Raw genomic sequence first — 16,494 nt, 5'->3', positions numbered from 1 at the left:
TGCTGATTTCAGTATGGTAAGTACTTACTCAAATGGCCTTTACAGTGTTTATGCAAAAGGCAATTTTTAAGTTAAGTGCTTTGAAATTCTTATCACATTTTAGTATATTTAAGTTGTGGGCATGCACACCTTGCCACAACAGCACTCTTCTACCACACAGGGCTCTAGAAACCAAACTTGGTGGACAGGCTTGGTGGTGGCCTTTATGTGCACAGTTATCTTTAGTCTTCGAGTAAAACGTTTTTATTCTGTCTTGCTGTTATTTCATTAAAATCTTATGAAGGAGAGATTTGTTTGATTTTTCCTCAGCAACTACTTAACAACAAGAATATCAACAAAACTGTGAGGAGACAATCTCAAGGAGTCTAAAAATACCACTCGAATACATCTCTAGCCTGTGTTCCTTTTTTTCCACATTATTTTCTACTAAATGTCTATGGCTAATATGAGTTTCAAAGCCATTCCAGCTACTTTATTGAAATATTTGATTCATTTAAATGATAAGATATTGTAGCAAAGTCCCTTAACCTAGAAGAAATAAAAATCCAACATTTCTCTAATGTTGAAGAAAAAGCAATTATATGGGGGCCTAATTTTTTGATGCATAATAAAGACAGGGTGGACGATGTCAGAAAAGCGCATGTGAAGCAAATATTGCCTGACCTCACTTGATAGCTTAGACCAAAGCGATTATGTATTTTAAGTAAGGCACTATAATTCCAAGGGACTGGATCAGGGAGAGAAAAATGACGTACATTAGCCTTAGTTCATGCAAAACTCTGACCGATATTCCCTGCATTTATCCTTATTTCTGTCCAAAAGCTCACAAAGACAGTTTAGGAATCTTTCTACAGCCCTGATTATAACTTGATTCTTGGTGCACACTCATAAGTTCTAATGCTGCCACCCAGAGTGCATTGGCTGTCTTTCGGTTAAGATGCCTTGGAGAAACACTTCAGTGGAGAACGTTAAGAGACAGATCAGACAGGGCAGCATTTGCCTTGCACACAGAAGACCTGATTCTGAGCCACAGAACCAAGGTTAAAAAGACTGGACATGGTGAGGCATGGCTGTAATCAGACCACAGAGGAAGTGGAGACAGGAGGATACCTGGAGCTTACTGAGTAACTAACCTATACTAGGCTCTTTGGTGAGTTTTAGGCCAGTGAAAGATCTTACCTCATAGAACAAGGTAGATAATGTGTGTTCACCGTGTGTGTGTGTGTGTGTATACACATACGACCAGCAAAATTTCACCAACACAAATAATATTTTCTTGCTTTTCTCAACTCTCCCAATACTCCAGGGTTTTGATATGGTAAAAATGTGAGTCACCATATAAGTGTGGTAACAGAAACTCTTCCCACTTTGGATATAGAAGTAAAAAGGAGAACTATGACAAAAATGTGTTTGTAAATAAAAACTTTGTCTAAGGAGTCGCGTCCTTCTATTATGATAAGTCCCTTGAATTCTTTCCATTGTAAATTGGAATGATCATTAATGATCCTCCTTTAAAACACAATTGATTAAGCAATAACAAAATATAAACCTGAGTAAACGTTCCTTGCCTACAGATCTGTATTTAAGGACAACCAGGGGAACGTGGACAGGGACTCAAGATTTTCACCATTGTATAGACAAGAAAGTAACAAAATATCATCCGAGGACCTCCTAAGACTGGTATCAGACTACAGAAGGTAGGTTATTCTGGACACCCCTTTAAGTCCTTTAGACTTTCGCCAACACTGATGTCTTCTCTCTATATAACAATGCCTGGTGCCCTGAGTCTCAACTAACCAGATAACTCCAGAAACAAATACTTTTCTGGTATCTTCCCATTTGTCCAAGTGCTGCCAGAACCATATAGATTAGTGACATGTTGGGCCACATCATCCATCTATAACCATGTGACAATAATCCTCACCCCTCACTAACCCCCCCCAAAAAAAACACAACTCATCTGGAAATAACATTATTTATGGTACTCGTGATTCTGTGGTTTCAGTTTGTCTCTTCCACGTATGATATTGACTGGCAGACATTAATTGGGACTGGAGAATCAACTTCTACCCCCCAGGAGCCTCAAGATGTGTTGATGCCCTTATTATACAATATATCTTACACTATTTGTCTCTAACACAGAGAGACCTTTCTTCATGAACTCGCTCATCAGATATCCTGGTCAAAACTTGCTCCCAAGTCTTTACAGGGCTCCTCAAGCCACCATGAGAAAATAAAAAAGAATTTTCCTGTGGCCTTTTAGATAGTTCCCTAAGGCATGACAAGCTGTAATCATGAGCGTACAAACAGCAAAACAAACCCTGTCAACCCTCGGGTTGCCAATGAACATGAAGAAATTATCACGGCATGTAAGAGGCACCTTCAGAGCACAATAAAGTGCTGACATAAGTTAAAATGTCTACTGGTGACTAGTTTCTGTGGTATAAATTAATCATTGATTACACAAACGTGGTTCATTGAACACAAGGTTGGGAAGAGTGGTAAAGTACCTTGGGGCTCAAATATACACCATATCTGAGTTCTTTTCCCAAAGAATACCTGACCAAAGCAACTTAAGAAAGGGATTCAGTTTGGCCTGTGCTCTTGGGGTTATAGTTCTTCATGGAGCAGAAGACACCAGGTCAGGAGCAGTAGTAAACTGATCTCATCTGCCGTCAGGAAGCAAAGAGCTAACAAGGAAAGGAGGTGGCCTGTAAACTCCAATCCCAGTCACCTATGTCCTCTAGGAAGACTCTACCTCCTAAAGGTTCTGCAGTTTTAAAGGGTGCCACAGGGGAGGGGCAACAAAGGAATCAACTGCCAGAGTCGAAGAGTGAACATGCATGATGACAGGAGGGGGTGGGGGGTAGCCTTACACACATGTAAAGACAGTCAATTCTTTGTTAATGCCAAGGGTAAAATGCAAACTGTCATAGCAAAAACTAGCTTTGTTCTCAGAAAGTCTTAAAATCCACTTCAACAATGAAATGCTCAAGCAAATTCAAATACGTCTTATTGACAAGACTATATAATTTACTGTTCTACCCATCTGGTCACATGTAAATGAAGTCGGAGAAAATAAATTTAAGTTATTATTCATGATATCAGTACCTGGACTCTGTTATAATTTTGTTTTTATTTATATTAGCTTTATTTATAGGTGTTAAACTATCCAAAGGGGAAAAAAATCAATGCACTATTACTTACTGTCTATCCTTTACCCTTCTCAAAGCTCAGGATTATAGAAGATGGATTTTTCTGTGAAAATGAAAATAATACAGTGTGTGTGTGTGTGTGTGTGTGTGTGTGTGTGTGTGTGATGTCCTTTCACAGAGCTGACCGGATAAGCAAAATGCAGACCATCCCTGGAAGCCTGGATATTGTTGTGGACAACATTCCCTTGGAGCAGCCAAGTATGATGCCCGTGTCGTCCGCGTCACGCTTCGTTTAGAGACCTCTGAGTATCTGTGTGGGAGGGCTGTTTGGTTCGTTGGTTTGTCAGTTAACGGGTTGGTCTCAAGACTTGGGTTGTCTGGGAATTCTGTCTTCCCAACTGGAATAGGAATTCATTATACCATAGGAATGTGGGGCTTGTTTGTCCCCTGAGACAGACAGGGAGTTCCTAATGGACACTGTAGTCTGTATACTCTATCCTCTGTTTTACAAATATGGATTTAATATCCACCATGATGCTGAATTATTCACATACTCTCTAAAACTCTGGAGAGTAACAGGGACATCAGATTCAAGTAAACAAATAGCTGATAGTGAGAGAATCTGGATTCTGTCTCATTTCCCTGACTCGACGACAGACTGGATCGGCCACACCGCACTGCCGAAAATTGCTTTGTGTACTGGGCATGCCCATCTAAGAGACTGAAATGTTATTATACATAGTGTCTGCCTCCTTTGGTACATGACAAAAATCCTCCTTGTACTGACCTAAAATGGAGGATTTCAGGATGCAGATAGAATCAAGGTTTCCTGTAATAAATGATAACTGGGTCAAGACTTACTGACAGGGACTATTAGGCTGACCATCTATCCTGATATATGCCCACAAATCACTGTAATATAAACTATCATGAGAATTCTAACTTAAGCTCTGACCTCAAATCATGTTTACATTGATTGATGGGGAACAGCAGAGGACAAGCTATTTCCTGTACGTGACTTAGGGAACGAGGCTGTACTGCCTGCAGCAAAGACAAACAACAGAAAAGAAAGCTGAACATCCCCTTTGAAGAAATGGTATGGAATTAGAGAAACTTGAGCATATAAAATGTTCAACAGGTTCCTGATTCAATACTAGAATTTTTCTGTGGTTCCCAAGGATGCATAACCCATCGCTTGTTTTCTCTGAGTCCAGGAAGATCCTCTGTAGAAAGGAAAAGCAGCAGGCCTTTTTCTCCTTCAACATAACAGTTTCCACCTCCAAACAGTGCAATGGCAGAAGTTTTGACTAAGACATTCCTAACCATCTTTTCCTTATTTTTTTTTGGGGGGGGGGGGAAGGTTGGGCTATTATTACAAAGCTAGAGTTTTAAAGGTGGTAAAACTTGAAAGAAAAGAAAAATCATAAATAATATACAGAGGCATTTGCTCTAAAAATCATACTATATATATGAAAATTGCTATTAATTCATCTGTTACTATTAGTAATAAACCCACTGAATTGCTTCTATTCTGCCATGCAATCATATATGTATTATATTTATAATAGCAAGTGAATGTCAACAGGTTACTCTTTATTCTATAAAATCTATACCTAGTATAGTCTGTATTCAGGAAATAATATGAAAACTATCAATCCATCTCAAATATTTGCCATGATTCTTAGCCATGAGTTTCAATACTAAATATATAGCTTTATTATCCCCAATGTCTGCATCTCATATTTTCATGCTCTTAGAACACAATACCAAATTTCCATTTTAGGTGGCTTCATGTTAAAATATGTTAAGTGTTGCTCACTTTAGAAGATCCATATTAAATGACAAACTCTTATTTTCTGATTTTTTAAGACTGTGTAACATCGTCCTTTATCCCTGTCAAGCCCTTCGACGTGATGGCTCAGTCAGAACCTACAGTGGAAGTGGAAGAATTTATTTACGACTCAACAAAGCATTGTCGTCCATACAGAGTATACAAAAATCAAATTTATGTCTACCCCAAACATCTCAAGTATGATAGCCAGAAATGCTTCAACAAGGTATGACATGTGTTTCTGAGGCATTGACTTCTCAGGCCACCAAATCTGGACCACACAAGATGTTTCTTGAACAAGCATCTACAAATAACTATGAGCTAAGACTTGAAGGAAATGCTTAGCCAGGGGTGGGTTCGTCCTAGAATTCACTTCAGGACCATTTAAAGAAGAATGCTCTTGTAGCATCTCAGAGGGCTACAATCGCTTGAAAATACATGATCGTATAATGCATTAATAATCCTTTCTAAAATCATCCTGACATAAATTTGATCTAAACTATCTTTTTTTTTTAGTTTCTTATGGTACTTTGAAAATAGCATGCTTAGTCCTGTGCTAAGAGCATTTTTGTTTCCTTTAAAATCTCTCCAAATCCTGCTGTTTCTGAGGACCATGGATAATGTCACAAGACAATGTTGGTTATTCTACTTTTTTTTTCAGATTTAATTAGAAGCTACTTATTTTAAATCCTTATACTATTTAGGGTGTTATTTAAGAGGAAATTACCATCTCCATTATTCCCCTCATTCTAATTTCAGGCACGAAATATAACTGTGTGCATTGAATTCAAAAATTCAGATGATGATGGAGCCAGACCCATGAAGGTGAGTCAAGGCATCTGAGGACGCAGCATGAGAGGAAGGACAAGCACCTTGCTCTTTTGCACCATGAAGGGATTTTTTTATATAAGTATGGTTAAATGAGGAACAATTCTGGGCATTGGTTCAGATCTCCTGAAAATGTATCTAACTTTACAGCCATCACTAACTCCGTCAAAAATGCTAGACTCCCCCAGCTCTGTACTTCATGATTTGGAAAAAGGAAAGTTATTACGATGTGAAATAAATATAGTCATTCCCTATAGAGAGTCTGCCGGTGCCCAAATTAGTTCACCTCTTGACTGTGCATGCTTGATTTGTAGCACTACATCCAGTCTGAGGTCATGCAGTCTTCACAAAAAGGCTACTATGCACCGGCCTATTGGATAATGCAGAATGTCCCCAGAGAGCTCATACTAATGTACAGACCTGTTGGCTAATGCAAGGTACCCCTATAATGCTCACATTTATGAAGCCCAGTGCCCCAGAGACTCTAAAATAACAGTCCAACTCGTTGATCACATGGGTTAATAATGTCACTATTTTGACCTGTAAAACTTTAACAGGATTGCCTTTTCTAGCATTCAGATGTGATATGCACCATTTTTGTTTTCATATTTTAATTTTAGGGGTATCACATAACAAAAAATAGCCTATAAAAATAAGGAGAAGAGCTGTTTTTAGTGAGCCTATACTCACATTTTCTACGTTGCAATGAATCAGAGGGAGGAGATACAGAATAACCAGGATAATGTCTAACCATACCGTTGCCTCCGGCAATTTCGCAGTACCATTGGGCACAAATCATACTCAGGTTGATGCTACCAACAAGTTTGTAGTCCTGTTCCAAAGAGTGATGATGAACTTAAGAATAAGGTAGCTCCTATAGGATAAAGAGGTATTGTTCCAAATAAGCTTAAGCCACTGTGCACATCCATACAGATCAAGCTTCTCTACAGCATTAATATCAGAAAAGAAAGATTGGCATGTGATGTCACTGGTAAGCAAAGACAATGACTACATAGGAAGCTCAGCAGTCCCACCAAAGCAGGGCTCCTATTGCGGATGAACTTGGAAAGAAGGGCAGCATCAGGTGTGTAGATCCCCTGCTTCATTGCATTCTCAATATTCACACAGAGATGTGGTGTGACCACATGTGAGATTAGAAGAGAGGCCCCGATCTCCAGGCATGGGTGTCTTCTCACCTGTATGAATCCTAAAAGCCTATCCAGTCCTCTGGTTTCATCAGATTCTGGGATAGCATGTCAAGGACTGGGTCTCTCCTATCCCTTTCACTTTCATGAGTACGAGTTGGTTTGAAGGGAACTGGCATTTAGCCAAACCTTAGAACTTTAACTCTAGACAAGAATTGGCTCCTACTCCCCAACAGGAAGTCATCCCTCAGGGCTCTGTCTTGAACACTGACTCATATTTATGGTAGTCAAAAGTCATACATCAAATTGGTTCACTATTTTCCCCTGGTGCTATACCTATAAGATGAATCAAGGCTTTTAGATGGTCTGTGACATCCCATCATATAGTACGTACAGGACAAGGTTTCAATAAAGTCCAAAGTTAACTGGATGTCATCTTGGGAAGTAAATCACAAAGTGCCTTAGTACTGGAATTGGGGACGGAGGGGTTGAATTTTTGGATTATTTTCAGGCACTCACAATTGTTTACCTCCTAACCTTCCAAACAGTGTATTTATGGAAAACCTGGAGGGCCCCTCTTCACTTCTGCCGCCTACACAGCTGTGCTTCACCATTCTCAAAATCCAGATTTTTCTGATGAGGTAAGGATTGGCTCCCACTGCCTCTGCCTAAAACTCCTAGGTGAGTAGGTCAGGGAAATCTTCTCTAGACCACATTTCAGTCTGAGGACAGCCATGTCACTTCCTTAGACTGTTAAGTGACAATGAGTACTGTAACACTGGCTGATGATGATCCTGGTTTATGTTTCAAATTCTTCCATTGAATATAAGAATGACCTTCAAAAGGGGATGGTTTTATTGTATTTTTTCCAAGGGAGACTTATGTTTTTCATTGATTTTTATGCATGATTTTAATGAAGACTTTTTTAGAGAGCTATACCAGCATATCATGTTATAGCAAGAAGACTAGATGCTGTGAATCAACACTATTGCTCATACCTGTATGAACATCACTGGGCTCAGTCTTCTCGCCTCATGGTTAGAAGTCTGACTTGCCCTAGAAAGCTCAACACTCTTACTATGCTCTAAACAAGCCCGATCTCCATAGCCTTGCATTAACTCCACCATAGCCTTGAGAATTGGCTACTGTTATCACCTCCTATTATACAGATGAGGATACTGTAGCTCTGAGGAACCAGGGTCATGTTATTACTCAGTAACAGTCAGTATTCACACCAACCCATGTAACTCTAGGTAGAAGCTTCCTCACTTCCTGTAAGTCATAACGTCACTGAGCTAGTGGTAAATCGCTGTACGTAGATTAGCTATGTTACAAACAGCCCAAGACAAGTTTCAGTGATTAAACTCCACTTCTAACCATAAGACTAAGATCTGAACTACTTCAACCAACTAGGATTTTATATGAATTCCTCAATCAATGCTGTAACAAATAGTACCCTTTAGTTGCCTAAAACGATACACACGGTTTACAGCTCTGGTGGTCAGATACTTGAATTGGCTGTCACATGACTGAAATAATGGCATCACTGCGGCAGTATATCTCTGGAAATTTCTAGAGGAAGATCTGTTTCCTTACCTCGTGCAGCCTTGAAACATCTCCTAGCACCTTGGTTTGTAACTGCTCCTGCCTACCTTTATAAGAACCATGCTGGAACCAGAAATGTAGGTGGAGTATTCCCCTTACTTATATTAAACCCTAAGTCCTATTCCTAACACCACATACATCTGGATGTGTGAGGATCACAGCCCATAGTAGAGGTAGGAAAATCATAAACTTAAGATAACTCCTTGCTTATCTAGAGACTTTGAGGCCAGCATGAGGTACATGAGATCCTTTATGAAAAGGAAGAGAAAGGAAGGAAGGAAGGAAGGAAGGAAGGAAGGAAGGAAGGAAGGAAGGAAGGAAGGAAGGAAAGAAAGAAGGAAGGAAAGAAAGAAGGAAAGAAAGAAAGGAAGAAAGAAAGAAAGGAAGGAAGGAAGGAAGGAAGGAAGGAAGGAAGGAAGGAAGGAAGAAAGAGAAAGAGGAAAAAGAGAGGCAGACAGACAGACAGAGATAAGACTCGCTGGAACCACACTGTACCCTTTTGTGATATGTGGTATAATCCCATGGTCCCCACCTTAATCCATCTTTGAAGTCCCCTTTGCCTTGCATCATCAAGTATTAATGGGTTCTGGATTTTAGAACACAAGAGTCAACTTCAGGAGCCGTTCTCTGTCTACCACCCCATGTTACCCATTTGTAATTTTCAAACTAATTAACAGAATTCCCTGGCCTCACCTTCGGCCTCCATATCTACTTAATGCTCTTATTTTCCCTCCATCAATCCAGGTCAGAAGGTTAAAAAGAAGCTAAGGCAAAGAGTTATTATCAAATTACAGAATATTGATTGACCTTTTGACAAAACACTTGTAAAAGATGCATTTTCAGTAGATGTAAGAATTTCATAAATTGGTGTTCCCAGGGTCTCAATGCTGTTAAATCTGGCTTTTCATCTTTTTTTTTTAATATTTCCCAGAATCTCATAAAACTGATGAGCTTTCCACATGATATATAGAGTATTAATCACTTAGGGGCCTCTGCAGCACAGATTTAATACTAAGGTTTTATTTTCTTGATTACAGGAAAAAATGATTCCATTAACTTTAAAATGGGTATAAATTATCCAGCTCATTGTTATAATAAAATGTAACTGCAGGATTTTTTTTTAAGTGGGGGATTGTGAAGGCCAGTTTTATGTCAACTTGACACAAGCTAGAGTCTTTTTAGAAGAAAGACCCTTAACTGAAAAAATGCCCTTACCAGCTTGCCTGTGAGATACTTTCATTATTATTACTGTTGTTGTCAAATGATGTGGGAGAACTAGATCACCACCGGCAGGGCCTCCCCTGGGCTCGACATTCTGGGTACTGCAAGAAGGCAGTCTGAAAAACCCAGCAAGCAGGACTACTCCATGGTTTCTGCTTCAGTTCCTGCCTCCAGGTTTCTGCTCTGTTTGAGCTCCTTCCTGTCTTCCTTTGATAATAGATGGGGATGTAGAACTGTAAGCTTAAATAAGCCCATTCCTCCCCAAGGTGTTTTTGGTTCTGATGTTATATCACAGCAACAGAACCCTAAGAGAGGGATATGCTTGTTACTATTTGCTGGAATTCTTAAGTACATTGCTATGTAGTCTCGACGTCGGTTAAGAAGTTTCCTAATGTTCTGCTTATTAGTATGTATTTTCAAAATATATATTGGTTTCTGTAGCAACCTTAGTAGTACACTGATATAATATCTCAGCCTGTAAACCATCCAAATCCAGGGATCCTTAAACTTTATCATACACCAAAATTATCTGGAGGACTCTGAAACAGAATACTCAGCCTAGGGTACTCAGCATCTCCAGGATAGACCTGAGATTTTATGGTTCCAGGTGATACCAATGTTAACATGGTAGGGACCACACTTAGTACTCTTCAGTCTTAAGTCCTTGCTTAAAGAGAATGGGAATAACTAGCCAGATGCACAAGACACCTAATTAATCATCTATGGGTACTGGCTATCACTTGACTTAACTGTTCTCAGAACAACGAAATGACTCATATAAAGCTAAGAGCAGGCTACTCTTCTTTAAGGCTGTTGTCTCCTTCTGATGTTAAGCACATTGTTTTAATCTCAATCCAAATGTGATGTCTTTCATTGCAGGTGAAAATTGAGCTACCAACACAACTCCATGGAAAACACCACCTTTTGTTCTCTTTTTACCACATCACATGTGACATCAATGCCAAAGCCAACGCCAAAAAGAAAGAGGCTCTGGAGACGTCAGGTACTTACAAGAAGTGACCTGAAGTAGTTGAACTTGAGTTGGAGACCATTTTGAAAAGATGCAATTCATTGATTCTTAAATAAGTTAATGCTTAGAGTGACACATGCAGATTTGTACTTCTTTGCTTTGAGGTTTGTGTTCAAAGCTTTTCTCCCTGCTGTTTCTTTGCAGTGGGGTATGCTTGGCTTCCGCTGATGAAACATGACCAAATCGCTTCTCAGGAGTATAACATCCCGATAGCAACAACCCTGCCTCCTAATTACTTAAGCATTCAAGATCCTGCAAGTGCAAAGGTATTGAGTAGCATATAGTTTACAAGAAAAGTATTTTAAAAAACAACCATGAAAATGGCTATCTTTTTTTCTCTGCTGTTTAAACTAACATGATAGAGTGTGTCCCTTGTACTTATGAAGTGAACATACAATAAACAATACAACTCTTATTTTATTTATGGCCACTAAAAATGAACCATTAAAAGATTGACTCCGTGGAAGTGTATCATGCTCATCTCCATAACTTCCCAGTGACCTGCATGTTTGCTCATCTCTAGAGCAGTGTGGCAGTAATGGCTCAGAACAGCAAATTAGCATAAACCATTTTTAAGTTGATTTCTTTATCTCAGTGTGTCAGTGATGGCGGCAAACTCTTTCTTGCAGCATGGTGGAAGTGACATCAAATGGGTCGATGGTGGCAAACCACTCTTCAAAGTGTCAACATTTGTTGTATCAACAGTGAACACTCAAGTAAGTACCATGTCCTACAATAGAGGCATAGACTATGATGTAAAACCTGATGGTGACTCCTGCATTACAGGGGGAAATGCGCCTTCTCATGAGTTGTCAATGGACAGGGGGCTGAACTTGCCAAGCATGAGAATGAGAGCATCATCTCTGAATGACCCCTAAGGTCACTCAGACCTTAGTACAACTGTCACTTGTCCTGAGGCTTCCTGGTTCCTTGAACCTGCAAGCAACACTAGGCTCTCCTGTCACCTACCCAGATGGCATCTTGCTTTTATTGTGAAGTACTTCCCGAGTTGTGAGTAAACCTGTGCATGTGGAAGCTGGTCCCCTTGCCATGACAGACAGCCCACTGCTGACATGGTCTTGTCTGCCCTGCTTTTCTTCTGTCAAAAAGGCCTACCAAGGGCCTGACACACATTCAGCTTTTAATAACTAACCAACTGGACAAATATATAAAAACATATCTAAGGGAGAAATGACCTTCTCTAATTAAGAAAAGAACCATACCCAGGAAACAGAAATGTGACATTCAAATGCAGGAGAGGAGTCTGTATCAGATGCCCATCTAGGATGCACAGCTAAAGAAACAGGACAAATATATTCTCAACCTCAAATTATCTCTCACTTCCTGACCACATAACTCAGTTCAGAAGTTGGAGAGATTCTAAGCATATTTCAACAGATAAAAAACAAGGTTTCATGGGGTTTATGTCACAGTTTTGGTTGTGTCATAATACTAGGCTGATGAAGATACACCGAGCCTGGAGCTATCCCTAGGCGTCCCACAACACACTGTCCTGTGTGTAAATAATACACGGCCCTGTGTGTCATTGAATATGGAAGAGAGATATATAAAGTTCTTTCAAATGTGGACCGGAAAAATAAGGGATATTGAAAAGAAAGGAAGAAAGAGATAAGGGGGGAGGAAGAATAAAGGGGTGGAAGAAAAAGAAAAATGAGAAGCAGGCCAGGAAAAGAGGGAGGAAGGGAAGGGAGGGAGGAAAGGAGGAGGGGAGGGAGGAAAAGAAGGATACAGGCAGACAGTGAGGGAAGGAAGGAAGAAGAGAGGGAGGAGAAGGAAAGAGACAGTCAGAGAGGGAAGGAGGGAGGGAGGGAAGGGTGAAGGGAGGGAAAGAAGAAAGGAAGGAGGCTGGGAGAGAGGACGGGAAGGGAGAAGGGAGGGAGGGTGGGAGAGGAGGGAGGGAAGGAAGGAAATGGGCAGAGAGGGAGGGGAGGGGAAGAGATAAGGGAGGGAGGGAGGGAAGGAGGGAGGAAGAGAAGGAAGAAACAGGCAGGGAGGGAGAGGAGTGGAGGAGGGAGGGAGAAAGTGAATGAGGGAGTGAGGGAGGGAGAAAGTGAATGAGGGAGGGAGGGAGAAAAGGAGAGAGGGAGAATAGAGCCAAGCCAGCCAGGAGATGCCATCCTCTAGCCAGGGCTATTTGGCCAACAGAGAGGAGGGAGCAGGGAATACGCAGCGTGTGAGTGGGCATCCTCAGGTAGAGTGTGTGGATCAAACAGGGCCTTCAGATGACCCCTCTGTCTATGGCAGAGGAGGGCTCCAATGTTTGATTTCATGAGGAGACACTGCTTGCAAGTGCTTGCCCCTGGCACTGAGTTTGTGTGTCATCGCAAATTAACACTTCTTTTGCCTTTGCAGGACCCACATGTGAATGCATTTTTCCGTCAGTGCCAAAAAAGAGAAAAAGACATGTCTCAGTCCCCTACCTCGAGTTTTGTCCGCGCCTGTAAGGTAACATGCCATGCAGATTCATTGGTTTCCAGGGGAAAAAAAACAGGCAAGGAAAACTTATTTCTCACTGAATAGCAAGCTAAGATGTGGTTATTGTTCAGACCTTTCAAAGACCTTGCAGTTCAGGGAGCAAACTATTTTTACTTCGGTTTCTACATGATTCCGTTATATAAAAGGGAAGAGAGGTAAAGATCAGCTTTTATTATCCAAAACAAAGATAATTGGAAATTTGTGTGTATTTACCATTGCTAAGGAAGCAGAGAGTCCCTTCAACATGACCTACATCTTCCACCACAGTGAAACAGGGAAGTGAAAGGCCAGAAGAAGGGGGGCTAAGGTCATCACGTCACACCTCTGAAAGCACCTGCAGACTGTGCTGGGCTGTCCCTCTCTTTAGCTGTCTGTTTCTTCCTGCAGAACTTGCTGAATGTGGACAAGATCCACTCAATCATGAGTTTCCTGCCTATCATCCTGAACCAGCTCTTCAAAATTCTAGTGCAGAACGAGGAAGATGAAATCACTGGGACCGTCACCAGGTATCCATAGCAACACTGGGAGGGGGGGACAGAACGGGTCCACGGAACCCTGATGACATGATTCCAACTAGATTGCCACATATGTGTGTGTTTCATGTGAACTTGTTTTTCAGATTTAAGCATTTCTCACACTCTAATCCTTATTTTCTGGTCACTATCTATTATCATTAGTGGAATGCTAGGTGCTTTTCTTTTGTGTTTTTAAATATTTTATTTTGAGATAACTGTAGATTCATAAGCCATTGAAAGGAATAATATGGAGAGAATAAGTGTTTTTATTACTTACTCTCCCCCCATTGGCAACATGCACACACACACACACAAAGACACACACAAACACACGCATGCACACGCACACACACAAACACACACACACACACACACACCTATCTGTGTATATACAAAATTATACAATGTGTAATCACTTGGCATTAGCTTTTTTGCTCATCACAAAAGAAGATTCTGGTGTCTCTCTGTGACTAGGGCATTTCTTTTCATGGCTGAAAAATATCTTATATGAATTGTACCACAGTGTGTTTAAGGAATCATTTGTTGAAAGACATCTGAACTTTTCTCCATTTGGGGACTATACTGGATGAAGTTATCATAAATATTCATATATAATTCTATATAAACATAACCTAATGCATTACTAATGATGTGAATCCTATGCCTTGGCTGTATAGCTCATTACCTGAGTGATGGATTTGTTCTTTTTAAAAACTGCTAAAATATTTACAAGGACAGTTATATCATTTTATAATCCCACTGAAGTTTATAATTCCTTTTGTGTTAAATTTGGTCATATCATATTCTTTCAGTATCACTCATGAGTCTAATCATGAACTCAGAATTTTGATTTATATTGCTTTAAATCAATAATTTAATAACATATTTGTTTTTAAAATGACCATAGCATTATGGAAAAAAATCAGAGCTAGTGTTGAAATGTTGACTGTATCTTCCCTGTTCAGATATATGTGTGTGTGTGTGTGTGTGTGTGTGTGTGTAGGTAGATAAATATAAATATAAATATGTATATATACATATACTTCTGTACTTACAATGAAGGCTTTTAGCCTTGTTTTTAATGAAAACTCCCGAAGTTCTAAGAAATTTTAAAAAATCACTATCAGTTCCACAAACCTCAAGTTCTAGACCCAGATTAAAAATCTCAAATTGTGCCATCAACTAATGTCCTTTTCAGTTGAGTGTGTATGTTGATGTTGATTTTTAAATATCGCAACTTCTAGATCTGTTGTAATTTCTGAGCTCGCCCAAAGCTCTCCAACCACGCAGCATCTGTTCATGTTGGTATGAAAAAGTACCAATGTTCCACTGCCACATGAAACTCTAGCCCAGCTAATGAGGGAGATATCTAGCTTAACCTAATCTTTTTTTCCAAAAATAGGTCTTCCGCTCTCAGGTTGGAAGATGAGCCCTTTAAAATGGAATATGATCATTAATCAGAGCCTAATTGGGTATTTAAAAATGATCCCTTTTCCAGGAAGACAATGTCAGCAAGTGCAGAGACCACACGTGGTACATTCAGCTCAGACACAATGTCTCCAGATACTGCATGCTAAGACCGTAGTCCTTGGAATGTTTCTGGTTGGAAATGGCTCCCAGGTGATAGAAATATATCAAGTGCCCTCTACTGGAGAATGAGGAAGGAATAAGAAGAGTGTGAATTAACTAATTCATTCAGTCATTCGTTCACTCACTCATTCATGAAATAACCCTACCCCATTTCCACACATGTCTAATTAAGACAAAGTGCTGTCTGTGTGCCTTCAGCCAGGTCACTGAACATCCATGCTTTTCCAGGGTTCTGGCTGACATTGTGGCCAAGTGTCATGAGGAGCAACTAGACCATTCTGTCCAGTCATACATTAAGGTAAGGAGTACCATTAGGCCCCTGATCATACCCCCTGTGCTGTGTGGCTTGTCTCATTTCCTGTCTGCACTAAGTGGGAGGTTCTCACTCTGATGTTTTATGGTGCCCACCACAGTCAGACACAAGTTCACTTTAGTAGAATTTCATTTCTTTGAATTGATGGACTAGCTGTATTGCTTACATGTAAAACTGCTCTGTGTCTGTGTGTGTATGTGTGTGTGTGTGTGTGTGTGTGTGTGTGTGAGAGAGAGAGAGAGAGAGAGAGAGAGAGAGAGAGGAGAGAGAGAGAGAGAGAATTGATGTGGGAATGGTGGAAAGAAAAGAACAGAGGAGAAAACTAAAATAGTGCTTCTTTGAGGTTGATGTTAGAAATGTATGAAATTTCTGGGCCAATTAAGGAAGACTGTGGGTTTATTGAGCACTCTATGTTTTTTCTGCAATGTTTTCTTAGCTCTTTTTATTGTTTTTCTCAGGCGTTATTTCATTTCCCCAGTTACTGTATATTTGTACCTGCTTCTGGTATGTTGAGTCCTTTATCTTCTGTCATGAACCATTTGCCCATCTCATTGGTGTGCACTGCTTCCTCAGTGTCCCTTGTCAAGTGTCCACTTGGAGATGTTCTCTTCTCATTTTCAGTTGGCTGGGAATTGGTGCCAGTGAACTTGGGATGATGTTTGTACACTCACTGATACCTCTGCTACAAACATCCTTCCACTGAATACACAGGAGCAACCCCATCCAAAGGCAGAGACAAGAATCCTAAATCACGTTATAAGACCT

General features: G+C 40.2%; 1 protein-coding gene across 18 annotated transcripts in view; it reads left to right on the top strand.

Moving 5' to 3' along the window:
* Positions 1-16,494, top strand: part of Dock10 (dedicator of cytokinesis 10) — a 257,936-nt gene that overhangs the window by 177,950 nt on the left and 63,492 nt on the right. For all 18 annotated transcript variants that reach the window (XM_039084669.2, XM_063267006.1, XM_008767315.4 and 15 more), the window contains exons 15-25: positions 1,575-1,697; positions 3,334-3,413; positions 5,025-5,212; positions 5,746-5,811; positions 7,508-7,600; positions 10,665-10,788; positions 10,960-11,081; positions 11,445-11,531; positions 13,189-13,281; positions 13,699-13,817; positions 15,645-15,714. In XM_039084669.2, the coding sequence (XP_038940597.1) occupies positions 1,575-1,697; positions 3,334-3,413; positions 5,025-5,212; positions 5,746-5,811; positions 7,508-7,600; positions 10,665-10,788; positions 10,960-11,081; positions 11,445-11,531; positions 13,189-13,281; positions 13,699-13,817; positions 15,645-15,714 (1,165 nt within the window). The remainder of the gene's footprint in view (positions 1-1,574; positions 1,698-3,333; positions 3,414-5,024; positions 5,213-5,745; positions 5,812-7,507; positions 7,601-10,664; positions 10,789-10,959; positions 11,082-11,444; positions 11,532-13,188; positions 13,282-13,698; positions 13,818-15,644; positions 15,715-16,494) is intronic.

The sequence above is a fragment of the Rattus norvegicus genome, chromosome 9, assembly GCF_036323735.1.
Source record: "Rattus norvegicus strain BN/NHsdMcwi chromosome 9, GRCr8, whole genome shotgun sequence".
Taxonomy (NCBI): domain Eukaryota; kingdom Metazoa; phylum Chordata; class Mammalia; order Rodentia; family Muridae; genus Rattus; species Rattus norvegicus.
The sequence above is the reverse complement of the archived record's forward strand: the minus strand, read 5'-3'. Positions and strand labels throughout refer to the sequence as shown.